The sequence below is a fragment of the Pecten maximus genome, chromosome 17, assembly GCF_902652985.1.
Source record: "Pecten maximus chromosome 17, xPecMax1.1, whole genome shotgun sequence".
Lineage (NCBI taxonomy): Eukaryota > Metazoa > Mollusca > Bivalvia > Pectinida > Pectinidae > Pecten > Pecten maximus.
Genome location: NC_047031.1, coordinates 17,080,745 through 17,108,485, shown reverse-complemented (window position 1 = coordinate 17,108,485; position 27,741 = coordinate 17,080,745). Strand labels below are relative to the sequence as shown.

General features: G+C 34.7%; 3 protein-coding genes and 1 long non-coding RNA gene across 6 annotated transcripts in view; 1 reads left to right on the top strand and 3 right to left on the bottom strand.

Moving 5' to 3' along the window:
* Positions 1-27: 27 nt before the first annotated feature.
* On the bottom strand, positions 28-11,766 carry LOC117315811 (deleted in malignant brain tumors 1 protein-like). 2 transcript variants are annotated; one of them, XM_033870209.1, is made up of 11 exons: positions 11,542-11,766; positions 9,534-9,663; positions 8,301-8,505; positions 7,203-7,336; positions 6,946-6,981; positions 6,175-6,222; positions 4,750-4,949; positions 3,251-3,483; positions 2,538-2,720; positions 1,597-1,847; positions 28-454 (listed from the first exon to the last, which is right to left on the bottom strand). In XM_033870209.1, the coding sequence occupies exons 1-11, from the start codon at positions 11,572-11,574 to the stop codon at positions 267-269; spliced, it is 1,641 nt and encodes a 546-aa protein (XP_033726100.1). In that variant the 5' UTR covers positions 11,575-11,766; the 3' UTR covers positions 28-266. The 2 variants fall into 2 exon arrangements, with proteins under 2 accessions (XP_033726100.1, XP_033726099.1); XM_033870208.1 differs by lacking the exon at positions 11,542-11,766 and having other exon boundaries at positions 9,534-9,772.
* Positions 11,767-13,257: 1,491 nt separating this feature from the next.
* LOC117315746 ((S)-coclaurine N-methyltransferase-like) lies at positions 13,258-19,122 on the bottom strand. The gene is made up of 7 exons (XM_033870098.1): positions 19,022-19,122; positions 17,371-17,546; positions 16,784-16,850; positions 16,513-16,577; positions 15,766-15,987; positions 14,403-14,603; positions 13,258-13,923 (listed from the first exon to the last, which is right to left on the bottom strand). The coding sequence occupies exons 1-7, from the start codon at positions 19,047-19,049 to the stop codon at positions 13,660-13,662; spliced, it is 1,023 nt and encodes a 340-aa protein (XP_033725989.1). The 5' UTR covers positions 19,050-19,122; the 3' UTR covers positions 13,258-13,659.
* Positions 19,123-22,301: 3,179 nt separating this feature from the next.
* The window catches only part of LOC117315495 (deleted in malignant brain tumors 1 protein-like), a 33,485-nt gene continuing 28,045 nt past the window's right edge, over positions 22,302-27,741 (top strand). For both annotated transcript variants that reach the window (XM_033869707.1, XM_033869706.1), the window contains exons 1-2: positions 22,302-22,404; positions 23,578-23,821. In XM_033869707.1, the coding sequence (XP_033725598.1) occupies positions 22,372-22,404; positions 23,578-23,821 (277 nt within the window). In that variant the 5' untranslated portion in view covers positions 22,302-22,371. The remainder of the gene's footprint in view (positions 22,405-23,577; positions 23,822-27,741) is intronic.
* Positions 26,616-27,693, bottom strand: LOC117315498. The gene is made up of 3 exons (XR_004529709.1): positions 27,535-27,693; positions 27,014-27,098; positions 26,616-26,739 (listed from the first exon to the last, which is right to left on the bottom strand). It is a non-coding gene; the product is annotated as an uncharacterized LOC117315498 (long non-coding RNA).

Genomic DNA, 27,741 nt, shown 5'->3' with positions numbered 1-27,741 from the left:
TTCAAATTATAAGTTAACACAATGAAGAATAATCGCAGTCTCATATTCTCTGTAGGAAAATCACATTGATAATGTAATTAGCGAAATCATGATTTAACGCAATGCTTCAAGAGCGAAAATCGCTAAAATTTGTACGTTTACAGTATTTAAAAGAAAATTCAAGTAAAAAAATCAATTATCATCATTCAATTGAACGTTTTAACACCACAGTGTCATGAATACATAATCCTAATAAATTGTTCATTATTTGGGTCCGGTCTGAGAAATTAAATTAACTCATTAGGTTTGGTTTTAGGCTTCCGATAACGACGAATCGCCACAAAAATCCCAATCACTGATATTCCTAACGCACTGATCATCACCGCTATAAACAGATGGTCGTTGACACTGATGTATTGCGCATGACCGGGTGTTCTGATGTCACCCAATCTATCGACGTCCCGCTGCAAATGATCTACAATAAATTGATACAACATTTGTTAGGAACATGAAAATCTTAATTTAGAATAATTTGTAATATACATACAGTATGCACATTTGAAATAAAATAATGAAAATTAGGAAATTTATTGAAGTTAGGATTTTTTGCACCTGCCCATCAATATTTCTTTCGGCCTGTTTAGAATTCGTTTTTGTCGCCTCCTGCTCTAAACAATTCCGGCCCCCAGCGTCACTGACGAGTCCTAGAAAGACGAAACAGCTGTACGATGTCTCTAGCATCACTGACGAGTCCTAGAAAGACGAAACAGCTGTACGATGTCTCTAGCATCACTGACGAGTCCTAGAAAGACGAAACATCTGTACGATGTCTCTAGCATCACTGACGAGTCCTAGAAAGACGAAACAGCTGTACGATGTCTCTAGCATCACTGACCAGTCTTAGAAAGACGAAACAGCTGTACGATGTCTCTAGCATCACTGGCGAGTCTTAGAAAGACGAAACAGCTGTACGATGTCTCTAGCATCACTGACAAGTCTTAGAAAGACGAAACAGCTGTACGATGTCTCTAGCATCACTGACGAGTCTTAGAATGACGGAAAAACTGTATGGTGTCTCTAGCATCACTGACGAGTCTTAGAATGACAGAAAAACTGACTGATGTCTCTAGCATCACTGACGAGTCTTAGAATGACGGAAAAACTGTATGATTTCCCTAGCTCACTGACGAGTCTTAGAATGACGGAAAAACTGTATGGTGTCTCTAGCATCACTGACGAGTCTTAGAATGACAGAAAAACTGACTGATGTCTCTAGCATCACTGACGAGTCTTAGAATGACGGAAAAACTGTATGATTTCCCTAGCATCACTGACGAGTCTTAGAATGACGGAACAACTGTATGATTTCCCTAGCTCACTGACGAGACTTAGAAGGACAATACAGTGCGTTGTATGATGCAGTAAAATTAATACTAGCTCTACTGTACCTTTTGTAAAATTTGTTGAAATGTGTTAATATTCTGTGAGTCTTTTGTTAAACCCTTTCAAGAAAAAAAAATAGCATGATGCAATGTCACGTGGTGTTATTTCACAATATGGTGGGCAATAGGTATTTGATAAACCAAAAGTCTGGGGTGTTTATTTTTGTTTACGTACCTTTAGACAAATGTAGAACATCAGACGTGTCCGCTTTTTGAAGATGAATGTCGGACGCCGATTGGATAGATCTCCTTTGAACGTTGTGACATGATTGGTCACACGCTGACGAATCGTCGGTTACGTTACAAAATGTAGCAGTGCAGTACAAGTATAGGTCATCCTGATTGGAGTATTCAAAGTCTCGGAAGACGAACCTGGTCTCGTGAGACGATTGATGTATGACGTGGGTGTTGACGTCACTGCTACATCTATAAAGATAAAAAAAATTACAATGACGGTGTTTAGTTGATAAATTTCGCGGGCTAACGTTTTGCGGATGTCCCTGTTGGACAAAATTCGCGGGCATTAAATTTCGCGCAACCATGCCTAAACAGTAAACACTTCTATTTCAGTGTATAAATAAGTATTCGCTTGATATTTAATTTCGCGCTATATTTAAAGAACGCTATTGGAGCGAAATTAAATCCCCGCGGATATTACCGACTTTACAGTACAAACATGTAGTACATGTACAAGCAGTGAAATTCAGAAATCTTTTAAGTGCTAACATCTGCTCTCGGTATCGGAAGGAATTATCCACTGATTGAATTTATGACATACATGTATGTAGTTAATTAAAATGATACTAAAAATCCAAACGGTGGGGATTTATTTCCTTTCGGTATCTTTAATTATTTTGATATCCTTTATATTTTAAGGGGGGGGGGGGGGGGGGTGAATTTCGAAACAGATTGCGATCAAAATAACAAAAAATGCATGTCAATTTATATGACAATAATGAAGAGGGATATTTATGGAAATTGTTGTTTAGGATGCATACTGTATGGCCGGAGTAAGGTCAGTAGATATCAGGCAAATTGACCGTATGGATGTAGATACATAAAAACTTAAATATTGTGTCAAATTCTTCCTTATATTGTCAAAATAACAATACCTACCCGGTTTTAATAAGGTAAAATTTTAAATGGTCCCCAGCACCTGGGAGCGGAAGTGTAAAACAGGACTCGACTCGCATCTTGATGTAAAAGTCAGAAAGGGGCGTGGTCACGCTGACATAGACGTCCTGTCCAATATCAACCATCAAAGGGCTTCCGGTCATTTGCTGTCGATAAGTAGAGTCCCTAAGAAGAGTCGAAATCGCTGACTTAGTATATTTGTTCATTCTCGTTACCTCATATCTGAACATTTTATATAATGTACAAACAATAGAAATATGATATATTGTCTAGGGGGCCATTGGCTAATATTCGAAAACTTGAGTCTAAACGCAACGGAGCAATACAATTATTTTTACTATTGTTATTAGTTGCATCCACATGGAAGCGACATAGTCATTTTTTACAGTATTTGCTTAAATAATTACAATACTGAACTAGCATATATCAAGCTTACCGGGGATCTTCGCATTCCCCACTGGAAGCATTTATTTTAGATAATACTTTTGCTAATCCCTTTTCTAAGTATATATGCACTTGTGTGCGGTAATTCAATATTGCAGTATGATACGTCATGAAATTTACCACTGAACTAAATTTTGAGTGCACCAAGCTACACAAGTTTGGTATATACAAACGGTGTAACAAATTCAGTGGAAATAACATCATTAATATTCAAAATTATGTGCCCTTTTTGCTTCAACATACATGTATACCTGTAAAATGACATGTGGATATTATAATGACCGGAACCGGAAACACTTGGGTTATTACTGCGCTTGCGCACTTTGTTGTGCGTCTCAATGAAGTGTTGTGATACCGTCTCGTGAGTAGGCAAGTCACAATGTACGTCAATCTTGAAGCGATAATCTCGGACGATGAATTTGTAGTTAGGGTCCCTGTATGCGTAGATGAGCATATTAGTATATTCCATAACATCAGTGGTCGTCTGGAATAGATTAAAACATGTCATTAGCAGAATTGTACGAAAGACATCCAAGTTATCGGTATACTACTTCATTTCGCGAACTTAATTATTCAGACTTACAGTCAAACCTGCTTGAACGGTCACCTTGAATAAGCGGCCACTACTGTTATGCAGCCAGTATGTGGTTCGCCCGAGGAAAATTATTTTTAATGAACCTTAAATAAGCGGTCACCTTTCTAATGCGGTCAGTGATCAATAAAATCTGGCCCTAGTCGTTATCTCATCCTGTATTGAGCGGCCATTGTTTCAGGAGGTAAACAACCGGGTGATCACATGACCAGATTTAATTATGGATCTTCACGTGATTTTTTTTTTGTTTACAATAATCGTGAAATCGCAAATACATGTTTTCGCGACCGCTGGTCCAGAAATGAATTTATAGATATAAATTCGGGAATAGTATATAATAAGAATAATAAAATCTGTAGCTACCTGTATATCGGTAACCGAGAGTTTGACCGCCATCTAAATGTGTTATCCACGTACAATATACAAATAATCGCAAACGATTTTAATTCACGATTGACTCTATTCGCGTATTAAAGCTTCACTTTATTTTATCAAATAAAACCTCATAATCCCCTATGGGTTATCTTTATTTCCGTCAAACCTGCTCAGCTTCACCAACGATTCATTGGTAAATTTTCCAATCAACATCTAAAAATAGAATTTTAAGCAACCATGCACCGGGTTACATCGAATAATAAACTGAAAAAGCATGGGTTTGTTTATCAAGTGCTGAGAAGTTTTATTGCCAATTCATCATGCCTTTTCCCATTTAACCTATCTTTTGTCTGATAGTCTCACGTTGGCTCTGTAATTCGCAGGTAATGTTTTGATTTTACCCGATCCCTTTCTTTGCCTTTTTGACCGACCGCCTTTCCTGACAACGAACCAGTTTGCGCATGCGTGCGTGCCACATTTTCCGCAGCTCATTTTCATATAGAGAGTGGAGCACCGGATTAGAGATTACCCGTAATCAATAGGTAGTTTCCCGATTAAATTGCAATGCTAAAGAATTTCGGTATTGATTCTTGGATTATTTCATATTTAGAGTAAGTATCCTATCATTCAACATATTTCTGTAATTATGTCATAACTGATATTTGACGAAAATAGAGAGGTTTTAACGGAAACAGAATGCAAAAAATAAGTGACTTACAGTATTTAATATGATCATGAAGTGAGACAGACAGTCGATATATTGTTTATATTATATATGCTTACCATCAGGTGAGTCAGGCAGTCTGTGTACTGCTGGTGAATTATAAGATAATCACCAGAACGATATCCCTCACAACCAGGCCGGCCAAGGTAAATATCAGACGGATCAAAGTCACTGTGGAGTTTGTAAAGATCAGGCAAATATATGCGGATATCCCAAGCGTCTTGGTAACAACCAGTACTAATGGCGCGCGTGTATATGTCTAAAATAATTCATTGTGAAAACAGCAGAGAACACAAACATAGTAAAAGTTGTAATGCTAATTCAAGATGGATACAACATGGGAAAGATATTAACAAAATATCTAGATTAGCATGGAGACACTTGAAAAACAAACATAGTAAAAGTTGAAAAAGTAAAACGATAACATGACCTAGTGTTCCGGAAGGGTAAGAGTCTTCAACAAATAATTATCGGTGATATGGGTCCAATGACAATAAGCGACTACAAATATGTACCAATATTTTATGTTAGGACATGGTTACCTGTTTTTGTTGAGCATAGAAGAAAATCCATGCAAAACATAACGCTTTGATTTCAACGAACGTATGAACGGTAATCAAGTTTAAAACGCGTGTATATATCTAAAGAACAATCATTGTGAAAAACAGCAGAGAACAAATTATCAAAGAAACAAGGTGGGCAAGATAAGAACAAAATATCTAGATTAGCATGGAGACACTTGAAAACGTAAAACGATAATATGACCTGGTGTTCCGGAAGGGTAAGAGTCTTTAACAAATAATTATCGGTGATATTGGTCCAATGACAATAAGCTATTACAAAAATGAAACATTTTTTTATGTTAGGACATTGTTACCTGCTTTTGTTGAGCATAGAAGAAAATTCATGCAAAAGATATTGCTTTGGGTTCAACGAACGTATGAACAGTTATCAAGTTTAATAAATTGTGAATTAAGAAAAAAAAAAAAAAAAAAACATCGCTCTTTTTCTTCAACACAAAGTCCAATAACAATAAGCGAATACGAAAGTGTTTTTTTTTTTTTTTTTTTTTTTGGTTGTTTTTTTTGTGAATTACTAGAATATTTTTTAAACTAAAACTACTAAAACTTTGTTTTAACAACTCATGGGATAGCTATTAGCACACTCTTGTATTCACACGCAACTATAACTTGATATTATTTTTATTATTTACAATTATGCTTTACTCAATCTACATGTGTAATTAATAAATATCTTTACAAACTAAAAGCCTTTTATGAATACTATTTCGAGATATGAATCTTGATGATGCCATAATATATGACGAATACTGAAAAACTGACTCCACAGCTGCATTAGCCTTCTAAAAAATTGTATTAAATCAAAATCAAAATCAGAATCAATTTAGTATTACGTTTTTGTTATTATATAATTCAAGATTCGTGGTAATTCTAGAAGAATACGTAAACAAATGGTAAACTCACCTGAGGAATAGCTTGATGCAGCAGAGCTCGTGATTGTTACAGGGTGTTCTTAATATAAAACAAGAAATATCTTTAAAAAGATAAACGGCATAGTTTTAATGCTGGTGGTTATGATATAAAACTGTTGGTGAAATAAATGAACGAACTAATGTGTTTCAGCATGGATGACAGAATTATATCAGTTTGAATCATTTTTGGTGATAATAAGACTGCATTTGAATCAGGAATATAATTTCATTAATGTGTCATTTGAAAAGATACATCCACTTATTCAGCTTGCAATCAATCTTAAATTTGTTTCGTTTTTAACTGCATATCTGCATTTTGCATTTACCGCTACATTGACCAATCGCATACTTCATCTTGACCAGTAACGCCACCTGTCGCGTCACATCCGTGAACAAAAGAATATTACATGTATAAGCAAACATGTTCCTGAAATGGCAGAACAATTTGTCCTCGATACAGCAATCAGAAGCTATAATGAAGGTTTTTTTTCCTGACGGTTTTTATTAAAGGCGATAGTTCAGCATGGTATAGATATTTTGAATGAAAGCGATCAATGAAGCAATATCAATAACATAAAAATATAATATTTCCATTTTTACTTTCACAACAAATTTCTGTTAGTCAAGTCACTGTGGAACATGTCATGCTCCATCAAATGACAACATCGTTTCTAATAAAATGTCTCATTTCTCAAAGGTAGACATTTAATACGTCAGTGAACACATCACATTACCCGACATGCATCATTAGTTTATAACTCACCGGAAGTCTGTAGTACGTTGTTGGTCGTTGTGGGTTCTGCAATAAATAGACGGGAAATTTTAATGATAAAGAAATAATAAAAAAAAAATTAAAAAAAAAAACAGAAAAAACAACAACGACAAAAAAAAAAAAAGTCTTCGGATATGAATTTGAGAACAAAAACAACAACAACAAAAACAAAAAGTATTCGGATATGAATTGACAACTAAAATTAGAATAAAAATATAAATATCCGGAAATAGACTTAAGAGACGGACCTTGATCTCGGTCTATTTCCTGGAGGGTAGCCTTAAATCCATTGGTTGTGAAGGCGATGTCTGTGACGTATTCAACTCTCATGGTGTCACCAGTTGAATCCACGAAGTATGGCACATTTATAAATCCAGTAAGCCTAGAACAGAGTGATTCTGAAATTGTACGTAAGCTTGAACATGTTTACAAATAGTTTTTCGTTTGATTTTATATCTTTCATAGTACAATCCCACTGAAATAACACACCCGGACACGACAGCGTGATACGTACCCAGCTGGTCACGTTATACTGACAACAATAATTGGCGAATACAAAACATATTTTATTGAAATTGCATCATACCGTTTCTATTTTTAAAGCTGAATGTTTTCCTGATTGATCCAAATGGCACCAAGAAGATTGTATAGCAACTTACAAAACATTATACCTTTGAATAAAGTCAGTAATGAACAAGCGTCCAACTGTCATCCAACGCTGATAATTCTAAACAAGTTAGATTTCATTTCAATAAATGTTCAACAAATGATAGTCAAAAATGTGATTTTCCTTTATACGCTATTGAAAAGTTTACCCCTCAGGTGGAAATGTGAGACCCAATGACCAGAAACTGAATTCTGTAGTTATTTCATCCAGAAAAGTACCCGGAAGTGATTCCTGGGCCAAAATGGTGGACATCTGGAATCTTGGTTGGATTCTTTCTATTATTACATACATCTACATACACATGTATTTAAAACAAAACGGTCACCTAAGGCCGGAGCCCACGAATTATGTGGCCACTGACGAACACTTATAGTGCAATCCCACTGTAATAACACACCTGGACACGACAGCGTGATACGTACCCCATCTGGTCACGTTATACTGACAACACGCAAATCAGAAAGGAAATCCATGATAATGACTAGCCCCAGAATTAAGTTAATTGGCTACTTTGTGTATTTCTAAAATAGAAATCATATACGACTCACAACCAACAATATTTATATAAACATGCTCGTTAGATCAGTGCACGTGTTTATGTTATTCTGTCAAAGATAATTTATTTTACGGATCAGAGAAATTACGATTTACAAACGGAACGCTATACTGCAATATTTACTTTCCTGTAACATCTCTCGAGCCATCGTACACAATGACGTAATCATGTCCAGTGTAGAGGTCAAAACGCTCGAACTCCAGCCTCACTGTCGTGTTGGGTGTCACGTGCATGGTCCACCAACAGTGAAAGTAAAGATGGTAATACCCAGCATTGTAAGGACTCTCAATAGTTGCACGGGGACCGTGAAGGTCACCTGGTCCACAATCTAATAAATAAACACGTGACGTCACATGAATATGATATTCCTGTGGTTCCAAGTATGATCTGGGCCCATTCTCGGGCCCCATCGGCCGTCAACCTTACCAATTAGACTGGCCCCCTGTCACTAGAATATTAAAATCATGAATAAAATGAGCTTTATTATTTTGGTACATAGGATATGTCGGATTCTAAGTTTCAGAGTAGGGGGAGATGAGCTAGTTTTAGCATTTAGCTTGGCAATTCTTGATAAAAAAACAACAACTTAAAAACGTATATTTTCTTGATGGTACAGCAATAAGCTGAATAGTCGATTGAGCTTTACATGCGTTGAACTCGAGTGCTTCATTATATTTACTATTTGCCAACAATAAAATTCTAACTTTAAATCGTGAGTCGCACCAGTAACGTATTTCAAAAATGTGTCACAAAACTGATGACGTCATCAGATTGTGCTATTGACATTATATGCAGAAAATGATGCCTTGATTGAATAGGGGAAAGTTGTGAGCACTTTTGAATTAACCTACTCTTTTGAACCGTCGTTGGGAAGATAGAATGACCATTTTAAATTTCTTTACAAAATACTTGAATATCCCTCAAATGTGTTGAGAGAAATATATCTGTGTATACTTTGAAAAAGAACGTCATTATTTGTAAATATTACCATCTAACCATAAGACTGCATCATCATTTTAAGATGTGTGACCTTAACACATTGTGATGACGTCATCAATATTGTCATCTATTTTATCAGCATTAATAATGAAGTCGTTATACTGCGTTCATCTTTAAATACTTAGAATAAACTGATGACAATATTATAAAGTATAGCATTCCATTGAAATGAAAAAAATCACAACAGTTAAACTTCGCGGAATGAATACGTGAGAATATTTCCTTTTGGAAAAAAAATATATCAAGGACTCAAATATATAATTGCAAATTCAAGGAAGAGAAAGGAGATTATGAATACTATTTCCAGGGGAAAACCAACTTCATTTATATGTGGGTAAAAAAATACAGAAGCATGACCTTCTCTCCGCCGTTTCATCCCCGCATTCCTTGTATCTTCGCCAGTGTGCCCGAGAGGATTCCCTTCCGTGGTAACGCTTCTCATTGGTGTGTCCGCTCTCATCTCCACTCTATTGCATTCTGATAGGAACTGAAGAAATAATAAACACAATTTAATCAGACACATTTTCGATATCCTCTACTCGTGATAAATTTTATATATTCACTCAGAAGCGACCTTAATCGACAATCGGACAGACAGACGTATGGACGGTGGACACCACTATCATTCAAAGCGAGTCGACATCAAAACAAAAAGAAGTGATATAAGCCGTTGCCAGGATATCCTGTTTACACGTCCATCACTAAAGGAATAAATGTTTAAGTAAACAGTCTGCAACGCGGTGTCCTGAAGAAGCATGACGTTCTTTGGAGTATTTATCAACGAGCAGAAGACAATAAGACCAAATTTAACAAAATGCAAAATGCAAAAAAATAAACGAATAAAAAAACAAATAAATTACAAAAAAAATAAACGAAAACAATTACACCCCTCTCTCCCCCACCCCCCACCCCCCCCCCCCCGAACTAAATAAAAAACAATCAAACAAACAAACAGATCGATCGCTTGGGGTTTGTTTACAACTCCTCGTTCATGTATTGTTCCTCCTTTTCGTCCCAAAATGACATTAGCGAAAACGCCAAACCCGATTTATAATACTGAAATAAACAACATTTTTGGTGGGACGAGACTATCATCAATAACGACTGAACCCAATTCAACCCAATAGTTAAATAGAAAATCGGTATCATAAGGACAGAGGGCCTCTACATTTTACATTTCAACCCAATAGTCTAATGGCCAATCAGCAGCGTCATGACATTAGGCCTCTTCCAGATTGTCCACATTTTACAATTCAACCTAATAATCTAATGGCCAATCGGGGCATTGAGCCTCTCCCAGATTGTCTGCATTTTACATTTCAACCCATTAGTCAAATGACCAATCGGCAGCGTCAGGACATTGAGCCTCTTCCAGATTGTCTACACTTTTATTTTCGAGAGGTTATATCAGCATTCATGACATAGATATATATGTAATATGTAATTAACAACAACAAATGATAAACACATCAATGACATTGTCCGATAATGATCACTTATCTGACCGACAAATACGCAGTAACTATGGATACGGAATACATGTACGCTAGAATATACTTGAAGCTAAAAGATAAACACTTTAAATATCAAATTTAAAATGCGAAACTAAAATTTTGGAGAATCGGATATCATTAATTGTACGATATTTTGTACTGTTTCAAAATATTAAATAGTATATTCTTCTTATAATTATATATAATTACTCTTTGTCAAATCAATTTTGTACTACATGACACTAAACGAAGGCGTCAAATTAATTTTGTACTACATGACACTAAACGAAGGCGACATTGTGGAAAGTGATAATTTTGGTACCAGCCTAAAGTACGCCTGATATCATACCTACACAGGTTGATAAGGTACCCGGGTAAGATAGCGATGTAGATTATAGAATATAACACGTACAGTAGATCGTGTTTAGAAACATACGACAAACAAACTGTGGAAGTTATCCTGGTCACCACATGGGTACATATGAGTGATTCTTGGTACTTGAAAGAGAAATACAATACTACACGGATACTCATGTAAGAAATGAAGACCAGGCGTTCCGGTAGTGTATCCGTCTTCTGCTTTACTGACGACGCCCGACTTGGAAATATACGTTAAATCCAGGTGAAACAAAAATGACTGATTGGAGAAAAATATAGATGGATCAAAATCCTGGTCTCTAAATGATACAGGCACAGCCCTAGCGAGATCAGGACACTGACCGAGTCATCATTAACATGGAACAGACTTCTCGAACAGTAACAATCCTATTGTTGTCATTGTTACTTCGTTCAATTGTAGTTACCCCCTACAAAACAAAACAAAAAGACAATCCTTTTATATCCTTTCTAGATGACAATATTATCAAACTTACCATAAAAATGAGGAGGAATTTCACAGCCGCCATATTTAATTTCGTCCTAAGATGAACTTGGTTGTTGCAGGATCAACAAATTATACATATTAGTCTATATTGGGTTGATTGTTTATCGCTGGTATCATTAAGGTCAACCTAATATCGCTTGCGGTAAACAAATGACGTCATCAAATACCGTTATCCCTTTTCAGCCAGCCGGTAAATTTCGTTTGTAGAACTCTGTGACCTATGCAGCAGAGATACACTATCTCAAGGTCAGATTAGACGGACATTCGGAACACACGGATATAAAAACCAGAATGTCCGGAACTACGTTCAATTACCTTATTTTAGATCAGAATTCAGAAACATTTTGATTATTTTGATATGGATCACGATTGGCTGATAAATACACACGTGATCTGCAAGGTTTATTGTACAAATATTGGCAGGATGGAATGTCAATTTGTGTTTATTTGAAGAAATACCAGGAGAGCTCTCCAGTTTTACCCTTAAACATTTCAATATCTTCCCTTGTACAATATATTACTGAAATTAAACCTCTGGCGAAATATGTTAAATACAACCTGTGTTTTTCGATATCCTGTGTAATCTGGCCAGTATGATGTGCCCCACTGGGTGTCGGATTAGAACACATTTCACCGTACAAGGTCAGTGTTTCTAGTCATGGACCTGTAGGGCATCACACATTAGCCCCACGATCATATCCAATGTATCAATTTCTATATGTTAGACATGTGATTAAGGCCCTTGCATTCTGAAATTATCCGCGCGTCCCCAACTTGGGTCGGCAACAGTGGTACCGAATACGTATGACACTATATAATAGATAAATATAATGTATTTTATGATTAATTAAGTAAAAATGAAAATCACTTGAGACCAGGTGTTCAAGATAAGTTCCAGTATCTTGTCATATCGAATACTTTTGTTTGTGTGTGTAATGCAATTGATAACCATAGTTATCAGATAAAACAAGATGTTTTAGATCGAATACTTCAGGCAGATCATTTATTCACATTTTATTCATTTTTTTAAATATATATATACTGTAAACGTGGAAATTTACGTTACGCGGAGACCTTTTGATCGCGAAAATTTGCCCATCGCGAATTATCTTGATATCAATTTGCGTAATCTCGAACTACAAATGGGCGGATCGATCACGAAAATTACCCCCACGTATAGTTTACAAATGGAAATCGCCAAATTAACCCACCGCGAAAATAACTACGTTTACAGTATATAATACTTAATCCGATTTAAATAAGCTAGCAAGACCCTTATAATTCGTTCTCCACTGAAGGTCTGGACTGGACTGGACTGGACTGGGCTGGATGACCCAGTTGTTCAAAAGGTTAGAGCGTCCCTCAAAAGTTCGGAGGTCCCGGGAAGGAATCTCGATCTGGGCCCAGTTGTTCAAAAGGTGATTAGGCTAATCACATTTTAACAACATTTTTCAAATCCCTGATATAATAATTTCTGGTAGAACTAACTTGACAAAACTTAATGAAATTCTGTAATTCTTAATTCACTTCCAACTGGCATAATTAAAAATTTTAAAATGATATATTCACAGGTTTTGCAACTAATAAGAAATGAAATTTTCACTAATCAAGAGATTAAGTTAATCACCTTTTGAACAATTTAGCCCTGGTCGTTGCGTTTCATTTGATTGATTTGAAGTCACATTTTAAAAAGATAAAATACATAATGATTGTCGGAGTTTATTTTAACATCACATGTATTAACAGCATACAAATATGAATAATATATAAATATACCATATTATTATCAATTGACTTAAGAGTAAAATCAAATTAATTGGTTAATTACAAACAATCTAATACACACCACTCAGTCATAATATCCAAAATGACGTCATCAACCAAATCGGCATCATTGTGACGTCATAATTACATCATTCTAGCCCATATTTTGCTATCTATCTTAATAAGCTGCCACACATCGTTTGGCTGTCCATTCATTGAATAAAAAACAAGGTATTTTCTGTTACCAGTGTCTTCAACCATGAAAGTTCGCTTAAGTCATGATTAAAATCATGTGGTCGTATATACACAATACACACCATTGTTAGGTCGGCCATTTTGATTTTTAAAGTGAACTTTTTGCCTGACGTCTAAACAGGTACTGGGCTACATGCCACTGATTTCCTTCACTGTAACCAAAAACTTCGGAACAGAAGATGAAAAACAACCTCCAATTAAATAACTGCTGTCCAGCCTCTTGACCATATACTGACTGGAATAGGGCCTTAACAGCTTCGATGTTCTGGTCAAGCTTGGTCAGCCATGCCTCAAGTGTTTTAGAATAGTTCTTGCCATTCCAAATCCATTGGTCGACAAGGCAAGCGTCTCTCTGGAAATATTTTCAAACATTTCAGTGATCCAGATTGACAATTAAAACGTTTCAGCGATTCAGATTGAAAAAAATAATAGATCATGACATTAGGCCTATTCAATGCTCCCCTTTATAGCTCAGCAGCGAAACAGAATAAACCACAAAATTACTCAACGGATAAAAACAATATAAATCTTACAACAGTATCTTATTAGTTTCACAATAAAACTCTTCTCAAAGTGCTAAGCCAACATACTAATTAGTAATCTTTCATTGATTGACATGTTTGAAAATTGAACGAAAGTTTACTGTTACCGGAAATCGGGAATTTTACAGAGAAGCATACAATTCATACAAATTAAGAAACCCTGAATTATTTATTATTATTTAATATAAAGAATTTTGAATTAATTGAATAGTTCACAGAAAATCTTGAAGTCCCGAAAAGTATTCCCTTATTTTCTTGGAAGAGAACCAGATAAGTAATAAAACATTACCTGAAAATAAAGGAATAGGTCGGATGAAGGCATTGTTCCGCCACTGAAGAAGTTTTTAGCCATCCATTCCGTGTCTGAACCCGGCTTGGTGTCGAATGAATACGGATGGCTAATATGACAGAGAATCTGGAGGAAAAGCATGCCGGACGGCTTGAGCCAGGACGAGACCCGCTGCATTAGGATTTCATAGTTCTTCATATGCTAAAAAAACGGAAAAAAAAGGACTTTTTTTCTTCTATTTTTGTTGGTGTTTTTTTTCTGTTTTTTTGTTTGTTTTTTTTTGTTATTTTTTAACTTTCTTATTTTTTATGGATTACTTGGTTATAAAAACAACCGGTTGACTTTAGTTCCGTATGACATAACGTTGCCGTTCTTAAATTATAGCTTTGTGAACAGAACGTTAACATAAAGAAGAACAGAGACTACTGACATATATGAATCATAACTCCATATTGATAAAATGATGACATATATGAGCAACAAATGAAGATTGACATAGAGATCCATGTAAAGTACTAGGAGACTAAGACCAGGAGTTCCGGGAGAATAGGCGTATTTTCCTTTATAGACAACACTAGTTGTCTACGGTAACATCCCAGTTAAGTCACAGACAAAAATGAGATCTAGGACGGCGATAACAGGGTCATTAGACCTATCAACAAGCATCCAACATGTCTGACTTCTTATCTCACAAATAAGTAGAATGTTTCCAAATGAGATGATGACGTCGTGAGTGACGTCACCAAACCAATGGTAGTATAGTGTGCGGGGTGTTTCCTCCCATATTCAAAGCATTATACATGTATTACCAGTCAGCACTAGTCCTAGTTCTCATTTTCGTGGAGCGTAGGGACATCTGCTTTTATTTTACACATTCTTTTTTCTAGAGAACATTGGAGGAGTTGTAATTTTTTATCGAGTATTTTACACCCTGCATCACTTCTATTATACAGAATTACACTGGGACAAAGAATCCTATTGGATCCTAGATACATAGGGTCCATACCAGCCTAGCTCGAAAATCTTTACTCACATGAGTAGAAGGATAACAAGTTTTCCATTAAAATATCCAAAAACCTTACCTAAAATAAGCAATTCTTTCATTCAAATCCTTTGTGTTCTCATGCTATGATTAATTGTAATAAGTTAACTGCTTCATATGTATGAAGTGTACTTGCCAAATTCCAAATATACTTCAACATGTAGATGATTTAATGTATAGAAACTTTGTATATTTGCATTGCTGTCACTATACTTTGTATCAATAGGAAATTAAAAACATTTTGCAAAACAAAACAAAAAAGAATTAGAGAGACAGACGAACAGACAAGTAAATAAGACACACAGACAGACAGTCCCTCACCTCAAACATCTCGATGGACATAATGCGATCATACCGCTTCCCAGTGGTGAACGACCGCGCATCTGCTGTGATACATTCCAATCGGTCGGACACGCCTCTTCGTTCAGCCTCGCTTTCGATATAGAGACGCTGTGTGTTCGAGTTAGAGACACAAGTCACATGGCACTTTGGAAATTTTTCCAGGACGTAGAGCCCAAGTGATCCCCATCCACAGCCAAGATCCTACAACAGGTATATGCTATTTAACTTTGGCATGCATGGCAATATATATGCCATGTATAATGTGTTAATTTTGCATTTGTCTGGGGCATTTGCATTGCACTACTATGTAACGCTGAATCTGTTCAATGCTTATATTTCAAGCATATTATTTTGAAGAACATTTTTTGGGGGATTTTAAAGTATTAATTGACCAAGTCTGCAACTGGGAATCTGATTGGTCTACAGCTCTATAAACAATACTAACTATAACCAATCAGACTATCCGTTTTAAAACAGTTCTAAGACAGATAACATACATTCATTTCACAGTTGATGTATCGCCCGATCTCCGAGTGTTACATCTTGTCGATACGAGTAGGAGTTAAATATTTGTTATATAAATAGTAACGGGATACAGACGCCTGTGGTATGCCTGACATGACCGACGTAACATGTGTTTCATCACATGAAAGTTTGCACAATAAGCGACACACGTGCAGATTACAAGAAAGCTTGGTAAACAACTTGTAGGTTACACATTCTTACCATAACGGTATGGCCATCCTCGAGACGTGCTCGCTCACAGTAGATCTTCAATGAATTATTCTCGGCTGTAAAAAATAGACCAGATCAAATTTGCTAAGATACATGTTGGACCAGAAGTGACGTAATGAAGTGAGATTTATACATCGTTTTGACCTGTGATGTTGAGAATATTACCTTTCAAAGTGATATTACCATGATTGATATACAAATGTACATTGTACCAATTGATATAGAAATTATTTTCTGAAATCATGAAAGCGTTTCTACATACCCTCCTCTAGATTTTTGGTCCCGGCGTCCCATGCGCATGCGCTGTATTTAAGACGAGGTCCAAGTACCTTTAAACAAGTACCAAGGTACTTTATTTAACTCAGGCACATTTTATGAGTACCAGAAATTCATAGAACGGGATTAGAACATTTCATTCCTTCGTTAATAATTTGATATGCATTTATAGCAATAATTCAATTAGATGTCAGAATAGAAAACTTTTACATTGTACATAACTCAAAACAGCAAACTAAAGATGTGCGTTTTACAACAGAAACAGTTGGATTTATTTTGGAAATTTCGGCTGGTCATCAGTTAACAAACAAACAAAAATAAAAAAAAATCAAAAAAAATCACACCAACCAGAATCGCGTGGTTTTACATGTTTTTTTCAAGCAGTTTTTTGTAGAAGCATACCTACACCTTGCGATAGCATTGGATGCACCGTTTAAAATGAACCACAAAATATCATTCCTATATATTTATTGATCTGAAAAATCTATATACAAAAAGAATTTTAGATGATTTTTTTGTTTTCATACAATTTGATCAGAAATCGTTCATGTAAATGATAGTTGTTTGACTTACCGTTTTGAAAAATTCGGTAGGAACTTCATAGTGTTGTTCGTTAGCTTTGTCCGTTTCTATGGCAACTGGAGATGTTTTTAATGACTGAATAAATTTGGTTTTGAAAAAATGCTGTTTTTCAATGTCCCCGCCACAGTCTAACTTCCTGATCCATGAGGCTAAATGTTGCCGCACGCCTGAAACATGACGACACAGGGGTTAGATAAAGTATGTATATACAAAACATGACAACACAGGGGTTTGATAAAGTATGTATATACAAAACATGACAACACAGGGGTTTGATAAAGTATGTTTCTACAAAACATGACGACACAGGGGCTTGTTAAAGTATGTATCTACAAAACATGACGACACAGGGGTTTGATAAAGTATGTATATACAAAACATGACGACACAGGGGTTAGATAAAGTATGTTTCTACAAAACATGACGACACAGGGGTTAGATAAAGTATGTTTCTACAAAACATGACGACACAGGGGCTTGTTAAAGTATGTATCTACAAAACGTGACAACACAGGGGTTAGATAAAGTATGTATATACAAAACATTACAACACAGGGGTTTGATAAAATATGTACATACAAAACATGACAACACAGGGGTTTGAACAATTATAGGGGTGTACATTTTCAGAAGCCAGACTCATGGATTTAATGGTTTTCGGATTAGGGTTAGCTGCTCCATGGTACTGACTGGGCTAGTGAAAATTCCCCTTATAAATCTGCATGAAAAGCCAAGCTGATAATTGCAATTGGTCAAACTTGTAATATTTTGGAACATTTTTGATTTTAGGTTCCTCAGAATTGACTAAATATCTTTTCCTCTCTTATGACATTGATGAATAAGAATTCCGTATACTCAAAATGCACAAATTAGCCAGCGGTCACATGCATACATTGAATAGGTCGAGTAATACATGTAGTATATTTTAAGGTCACATTGTCAACATGAAGAGTCGGATTTTTAATTCGCTGCATTGACTGTTATTTTAATAAACTTTTGAAATAAAGCATTTGTTAGTTATAAAACGATATATCGTTTTCTTACTCTACTCAGCATTTAATCTCTCTCTCAGAATAACAAACTTCATTTTAATGGGATTCCCAGTGGTTTTCCCGCCAGGAAATTAAAATTTTAATGCAAAATATTTAAAAATATATCATATTATTTCATAAATTAATTACTTCTTACAGACTCTTTTTGTTAGAACTTTTCTGACGAGATTCCGTATAAAGCATTATGTAGGTGTTATCTCCCTTTAAACGTTGTTCTACCGAAAATGAAGGTTGAATATTGTGTAATTAATGCGAGATTTTTTTTAATTATGCATATATTTTACGAGAGAAGGATTGCAAACAGAAATAAAGAATTGCAATGGGATAATAGTATAAACTATCGTTAATTACTTAATTGACCTCTCTGGGGAGTGAACAGACTTGTGTGCTATTTTCCATGTCGGTTGTCCTACCGGTCAGTGCAAAGTTCAATACTTCTAATTACCGCCAGGTGAATGGAAGCTCATACTAATTGGTAGGATTTGCAATCTCGAAGAGGTACTATGTAGTTACATTTACACCCAATACATCTGTTAAAGAAATATATACAACATCGAGAATCAGAAAACACTGTATATCTGGCTAAATACCTTCTCTCAGCGTTGCGTCACTGGCCATTCTGCGTTATCCGGGGTCAGTGGGAAACAATACCCTGGTAAATTGTGTCCGGGCAAAAACCGTCAGAGAGGAAAAGTCGGAGTTCTGTTCAATAACAAAACAGAGAAATAAATTCTTGGTACATTTACAAATACTAAGTTTCCGCCTAACTCACCTTGGCTCTGCTTTATCTAACTCTCAATTTATTAAGAAAGTTGCTAATATATTTTTTGTCTTTTCTTTTGTACATTCCTTTGCATAAAGTATTACACAATATTTTTTTTTTCATTTTGTGTATACTTGTTTTTCTTCCCGAGGATACGTATATTTGCACCAGAATAATATATTTTAGCCACAAGATATCAACATGACAACTTAAAAACTTATCTGTATTAATAATTTCATCGATCGTTAAGGGTGTATGTACCATATTTGTCATCAAAATGACTCATTAATTAATTACTCCAATAAGTTGTCCATAATACGGAAATCCATGTTCCCATTTCGTCACGTATCAACTCATGCAGTCTTTTAATTTACTATGAGAAGCATTTCAAATATTTATAGAAATATTTTATAAATTATAAGATATTTCAAAAACTAATACATATATTCAGGGACATACAAATACAATATATGACATACATACATATACAATATATGACATACATACATATACAATATATGACATACATACATACATATACAATATATGACATACATGCATACATATACAATATATGACATACATACATATACAATATATGACATACATACATACATATACAATATATGACATACATACATATACAATATATGACATACATATACAATATATGACATACATACATATACAATATATGACATACATATACAATATATGACATACATATACAATATATGACATACATACATATACAATATATGACATACATATACAATATATGACATACATATACAATATATGACATACATATACAATATATGACATACATATACAATATATGACATACATATACAATATATGACATACATACATATACAATATATGACATACATACATATACAATATATGACATACATACATACATATAAAAATATATGACATACATACATACATATACAATATATGACATACATACATATACAATATATGACATACATACATACATATACAATATATGACATACATACATACATATACAATATATGACATACATACATATACAAGGTATGACATACATACATATACAATATATGACATACATACATATACAATATATGACATACATACATACATATACAATATATGACATACATACATACATATACAATATATGACATACATACATACATATACAATATAGGACATACATACATATACAATATATGACATACATACATATACAATATATGACATACATACATATACAATATATGACATACATACATACATATACAATATATGACATACATACATATACAATATATGACATACATACATACATATACAATATATGACATACATACATACATATACAATATATGACATACATACATATACACTATATGACATACATACATACATATACAATATATGACATACATAAATATACAATATATGACATACATACATACATATACAATATATGACATACATATATATACAATATATGACATACATACATATACAATATATGGCATACATACATACATATACAATATATGACATACATACATATACAATATATGACATACATACATATACAATATATGACATACATACATACATATACAATATATGACATACATACATACATATACAATATATGACATACATACATACATATACAATATATGACATACATACATACATATACAATATATGACATACATACATACATATACAATATATGACATACATACATACATATACAATATATGACATACATACATACATATACAATATATGACATACATACATATACAATATATGACATACATACATACATATACAATATATGACATACATACATATACAATATATGACATACATACATACATATACAATATATGACATACATACATATACAATATATGACATACATACATACATATACAATATATGACATACATACATACATACATATACAATATATGACATACATACATAAATATACAATATATGACATACATACATACATATACAATATATGACATACATACATATACAATATATGACATACATACATGCATATACAATATATGACATACATACATACATATACAATATATGACATACATACATATACAATATATGACATACATATACAATATATGACATACATACATATACAATATATGACATACATACATATACAATATATGACATACATACATATACAATATATGACATACATACATACATATACAATATATGACATACATATACAATATATCACATACATACATATACAATATATGACACACATATACAATATATCACATACATACACTTACAATATATGTATGTCCCTGATATATTTTACATATTATTGCAAATATTAAAAACTACATGATTACTTTATAAGATATTAAAAGATTGAAATCAACACAATTAGTCGTCGTTAAATCACATTTAACAAAACCCGTTTAAGCTCAGTTGATTTTCTTACATGAGGCCCAGTGGGCCTGTAACGCTTGACTGCTTCTGTTGTATCTTTAAAGCTTATCCATGTCATGATCATTTCACATGAATTACACGGAGTTCCGCTTGAATCGGTGTTCTGGTGACCTAAGATTGATTATTTCATCAACTAGTCACCTCAAAACCGTCGGGTTTTAGACAGTGGAATCGGAAGCATAAAACCCTTCTACAGCGATACATATATTCTTGACAATGAGCAGCATCAATAACCTTTTCACATTTTGGACTGATTTGGTACACCGTTACGGACTTAATTTTTGTAATTAAAAGAAAGTCTTAGTACATGTATAATGATATATTTTACTAATACATTTCAGCAGATTTTTTTTTTTTTTTTTTTTTTTTTACAGTTACTGTCGCTTTAACGTTAAAGGCGTATATTTGATCACAACTATACTAAGTTCAGGAGATAACTCATTTCGTAAGATTATCAAATCTTGACATTCTTCCTACTTGATATCAGCATTTGTTATCATGCTTTGTATTTCAACATAGATAGACAAGCGTACCATTGGTTATAAGTTTGTAGACATATCGTAGATAAATGTCTTCACTTGACAGGTAACATCCTGATTCATAACCCATATCGCCTGTCTATACCGAGATAAAACTGTAGATTTGACTGAAGATTCAGACATGGACACCCCGACATTGTTCCTCTGTTTAACAGTAAGTCTCCACCCCCTCCCCAAATTGCACTACTTTGCATATCTAAATTCTTGTGTTCACATCTTTGCCTCGCCAGCCTGGTTGGCTATAATGCTGTGAGGGCAAACTTACGTGTATCGCCAGTTTTATATCGAATATTCAGTATACTGTACTTATAACTCAAATCATACCTAATTGTGTTAATTATTTGAATGTCTTTTGAGAGATTGGTTTGGTTAAGCAGAATTAACGTCTCTATCAACAGTTAAGATCATTTAAGGTATTGTTTAATGTCCTATCAACAGCTATGGTAATTTAAGGACGGTCTACCTTGTGTGGGAATGGTTTAGATGGGTGGGGGGGGGGGGGGGGGGGGGGGGGGTTAGATTAGATAAAGATGACACCCCGGTGTGCATTACATGTACATGCATAAGGAAAAGCGTGGTAAGTACATGTACTCTATGTTTCTTCATGAAAAGAAATAATATTTCTGTTGAGTGTAGACAAATAAACTTATGAAACTTATGATACTTGAAAAGGTGGATAATGTTTCTTTCAATACCATCCTTTATTCACGCAGAATGCATTACCACTACCTCGAATGCACCTCCATTTCATCCAAAGTCGCGATTTGGAAAAAATCCGACCGATGGTGGCACGGTTAATATTCATGAGGATTTGCTGTAATGTCATTGGCTGGCTATTTTGAGGCCATTTCTATAAATATTTCCGGGACACATCGAAGTTTACGTTCGACGTCATCTTCACACCAGATGCACATCGAACGATGGTGAAATTCATGAATCTATATATAAATTCAGCGTCAAATCTTCAAGAGATCAATTAAGACGTGTTCTGTCAACACACCAGGATAGGTTTGTCACTTTTCCATTGTTTATCATCAATATATATATTACCTTTCAAGAATATCCATCTGATGATTGTATCGTTTGCAGATTTAGCTGCAAAGTGGTACAGTGACCTATATTCTTCTGCTTCCAATTATACCTTCAAAGACTCTTGCTCCCTTTTGAGTGTCTTCGGGCTGGGGTACAATAAGGCGAGATATATGTTGTTTTTTTTAGTTATACAGCTAGTTATATAATTATAACGTTTGACGGGTTATCATACACAGACTGAGAAGACTGACAGGGAATAGAAGAGTTGTATTATATATTTTTCGCTCATTTACAGATAACTTTGACACTTGTTACGGCGGATGTGGCAACAACTGATCCACCAATCAGAAATCATGCTACAACTGATCCACCAATCAGAAATCATGTTACAACTGATCCACCAATCAGAAATCATGTTACAACTGATCAATCAATCAGAAATCATGCAGCAACGGCAGAAACAAGTATTAATCACACGGAGATGAATGCCTTATATGGATCAGATGAAGACAGTGTGTTTTACGTGACTGGCTCGCCAGGTACGTGCCATTCATTTTCAAACATTCTTTTATCTGGGATTTTCCCATAGCTACAGGAAGCCCTACATCAAGTGGACGATTTGGGCGAAGGTATTGCTGCGTTTAATCTGAAACCTCACAACATTTGATAATCTGTTATAACCTACATGTAGTTATTTTGTTCCTATATTTTGCATATAGTTATACAAAGTTTAAAGGTCTTTGAGTTCTATAAAGTTTCATTGACAATATCAAAAAATTATATCATAAAAATATGTTGAGTTCACCGTAGTGGTCAATAAACCCTGTCCAACGTTCTCTTGTGACATCCATGGTATACAGCCAACCAACGATTTTAGGTAACTGTTAATGTTAGAGATACAGTGTAAAAAATGTTGATTTTGATAATCCGGTAAACCCTCCACTTAGATTGACCAGCTGACACTCGAACCATGCAATGGTTCATGTAGTGTTGGCGAATATGATTTTTGAGACAAGGTATTGTATTATGTTGATCTAAGTAATGTATTATGTTGATCTTACTGTACCGTCTGGACTTGGACACATAGTTGTATTATGTTTCTTTCACTGTCCTTTCTTGACCTGAGACACAGTATTGTATTATGTTGATCTTTTTGTCCTCTCTCAGACTAACTAGTTCGCTTCATTTCATCTTTAACGTGGGTTGTGCTTAATTTGTATGTTCTGTTTATATACAAATCGGAATCTTGCTTTGACGAAACTGTTTTTAAGTTTACTTAAAATTGGATCAATGGACAATGTATAGTAGAAGTGTACATTTGACTGGTATATCTTACAGATGTATACATAACAGGATACTTGTTCAAAATACTTGTATGCAAAATTAATAATCATTTGCAATTGCAGTAAAAATGTGAAAATTGTGTCAAAGATTGTTTTCCGATATGAAAGCCTTTAAGTCTTAAGATGAAATGTGAATTTTAGCCCATAAATGGACCCCAACAGATAGGAATGTTCTTTCTCAAACTTGCCTGAAATTACAAAGCACTCTCGTGGTAATATAAATATAATTCAACATAGGTTCAAAATTATGTATTTTCGCAAATTTTTCATGCGTTGGAAAATCAAATAAACACTTATATCATGGAAATCTGAAGACTCCCATTTAATAAAGAAATCATTTATTTATAATATATCACTCATGACTAGAGCCGGCTCCTGCGGTCTTCTACAAGTCTCGTACAACCTGAGTCAACACCTTGACATTACAAGAGATAATTATACTACAATGTTGTTTTTACCTTGCGTAATCAGCCGTGAATATTGTGTAATATTGACATTTTGGTGTCAAAACCACGATATAAGCTAAGTAAAAAGTTTTGCAGTCTATGTAAGCATACTTAAGGACTATTGGACTTACTAATGTCAGCCATATTGGGGTTACATGTAGAAGGATTAAAAACTCTTCAAAAATTACTGATAAAAAAACAAAAATGCACTCAATGTCTATGGTATGATATAAAACACGTATTTACTATACCAAGAAATTCATAAATGTGAAAATTAAATTAAAAACTGACTTTGAAGTGGATTCCAGAAATGTTTCAAAATCTCAGATACCACCACATGTTAAAATCTGATTTATCAATATTTATATTCTGACATCTTCCACCTATACATATTTACAAATGAAATTTAATTACGTTTCCGTATATCAGCATTTCAGTCATAAATTTCAATCAAGGGTCAAGTCAAAATGGCTTCACTGAGAAGCCATGTTGCTTACATAAAAGTAGTTCCAACTAGTAAGTATGGAGGCCCATGAATGCAAAACTTTTATAGGAGTTATTCCCCTTGACATTTTTATCTCATTTCTTTTGCAATTTTGAATGCTTTTAGGCCAAAGGTTAATGTATTGTTTCTGAGTTTTAAGTTTCCACAAAGAATGAGGGGGAGGGGGGGATCTTTTTCATCCCTGAAAATGTGATGATGTTCTAAGGATTTTTGTTATCATTTTCTTTCCACACATGTATACAGTATATACATAGATATATTGTATGTATGAAATGAATAATAAAAATTAAAAATCAGGTATTCTCCAATATCTGCCTTTATTTTTTTAAACATTTGATAATATGAAATTTATTCTCTTAATTTGTACACAAAATAACAAATATACTTTTTAAAATCAAATCCCACTCATATTGGCTTTAGAAAAGAGTGACTGACACTACTGGCTTACTCTACTATAGGATTGTCAGATTGTGGTGACACACTAATACTGAAGACTAGTAACTGGACTGATGACTAGTGAATGGACTGGTGCCTTGTGACTGGTGACTAGTTACTGGACTGATGACTGGTAACTGGACTGGTGACTAGTTACTGGACTGGTGACTAGTTACTGGACTGGTGACTAGTTACTGGACTGGTGACTAGTTACTGGACTGGTGACTAGTTACTGGACTGGTGACTGGTAACTGGACTGGTGACTAGTTACTGGACTGATGACTGGTAACTGGACTGGTGACTAGTTACTGGACTGGTGACTAGTTACTGGACTGATGACTGGTAACTGGACTGGTGACTAGTTACTGGACTGGTGACTAGTTACTGGACTGATGACTGGTAACTGGACTGGTGACTAGTTACTGGACTGGTGACTAGTTACTGGACTGATGACTAGTTACTGGACTGATGACTGGTTACTGGACTGATGACTGGTTACTGGACAAGTGACTGGTAACTGGACTGATGACTGGTAACTGGACTGGTGACTAGTTACTGGACTGATGACTAGTTACTGGACTGATGACTGGTAACTGGACTGATGACTAGTTACTGGACTGATGACTGGTAACTGGACTGATGACTGGTAACTGGACTGGTGACTAGTTACTGGACTGATGACTGGTGACTAGTGGCTGACTGATGGCCAAGTCCATGTGTACATTTGACTGAAAAGTGAAAGTGGTAAATTTGTTTCAAACAATATCTTTCTACATTTATCTGTAAAATGAGGACACTTAATCGTTATCAAGTAATAGTTTTCAATGAACTTATATTATAATTAGTTTACAATTAAATTAATCTATTGAATGATCTATTTTTGAGGAGAGATAACAAAGCTGCACAATGAATGGTCTTAGCTGAATCAATATTTGTCAAAAAAAACTTAATAAACAACTACACTTACACAAACAAACTAAAATAAACAAAACTATAGCTTACTTAGTTGATAGCAGATTTGACTGGTAGGCTACTGGACTGATCGATTGATGACTGACTTAATGCCGGACTCACTGTCTACATTTGACTGTAATAGAATAGAAGAACAAATATATACTGCACGTTAAACAAAGGGACTAAAACGAACACAATGGTCAAGGGACAAGACATAACAAGTGAAACTTAGGAAACACACAGTGTCAGGACACAACATGAACCTCCACAAAAACTTGAGGTGAAGTCAGGTGCTCCGGAAGGGTAAGCATTTCCTGCTCCGCATGTGGCACCCATCATGATTTTTATGGATGTTCATGTTGTGTCCTGTCGATGTATGTTCCTTTGTTTAACTTGTTTTTTCTTGTCCCTTGACTGTTGAGTTCATGTCAGTTTTTTTGGGTTTAGACCTATGGTATGTATATTTGTTATTCTACTTCAATAGAATCAATGTGTATTAACAGTCACATGGTGTCTCTATGATAATTACAGTAATGTAGAACTGTGTTCACATTAACAAATAAACTTACTGCACTGGTGGCTGTGTACACTACTGGAGAGGTGGCTCACTGCAGTGGTGGCTGTGTACACTACTGGAGAGGTGGCTCACTGCACTGGTGGCTGTGTACACTACTGGAGAGGTGGCTCACTGCACTGGTGGCTGTGTACACTACTGGAGAGGTGGCTCACTGCACTTGTGGTTGTGTACACTACTGGAGAGGTGGCTCACTATACTG

What these genes read in the sequence shown, in the direction of transcription:
- LOC117315811 (XM_033870208.1), bottom strand. Translation starts at nt 9,699, where the DNA reads ATGTGTCTGATTAAATTGTGTTTATTATTTCTTCAGTTCCTATCAGAA. An exon ending in GATGAAACGGCGGAGAGAAG is followed by an intron (nt 8,506 to 9,533) that starts GTCATGCTTCTG and finishes TTTATTTATTAG; the next exon opens with ATTGTGGACCAGGTGACCTT. An exon ending in TGTTCTACATTTGTCTAAAG is followed by an intron (nt 455 to 1,596) that starts GTACGTAAACAA and finishes AATTTATTGTAG; the next exon opens with ATCATTTGCAGCGGGACGTC.
- LOC117315746 (XM_033870098.1), bottom strand. Translation starts at nt 19,049, where the DNA reads ATGGCCAGTGACGCAACGCTGAGAGAAG. An exon ending in GACCAAAAATCTAGAGGAGG is followed by an intron (nt 16,578 to 16,783) that starts GTATGTAGAAAC and finishes TATTTTTTACAG; the next exon opens with CCGAGAATAATTCATTGAAG. An exon ending in AGGATGGCCATACCGTTATG is followed by an intron (nt 15,988 to 16,512) that starts GTAAGAATGTGT and finishes TACCTGTTGTAG; the next exon opens with GATCTTGGCTGTGGATGGGG.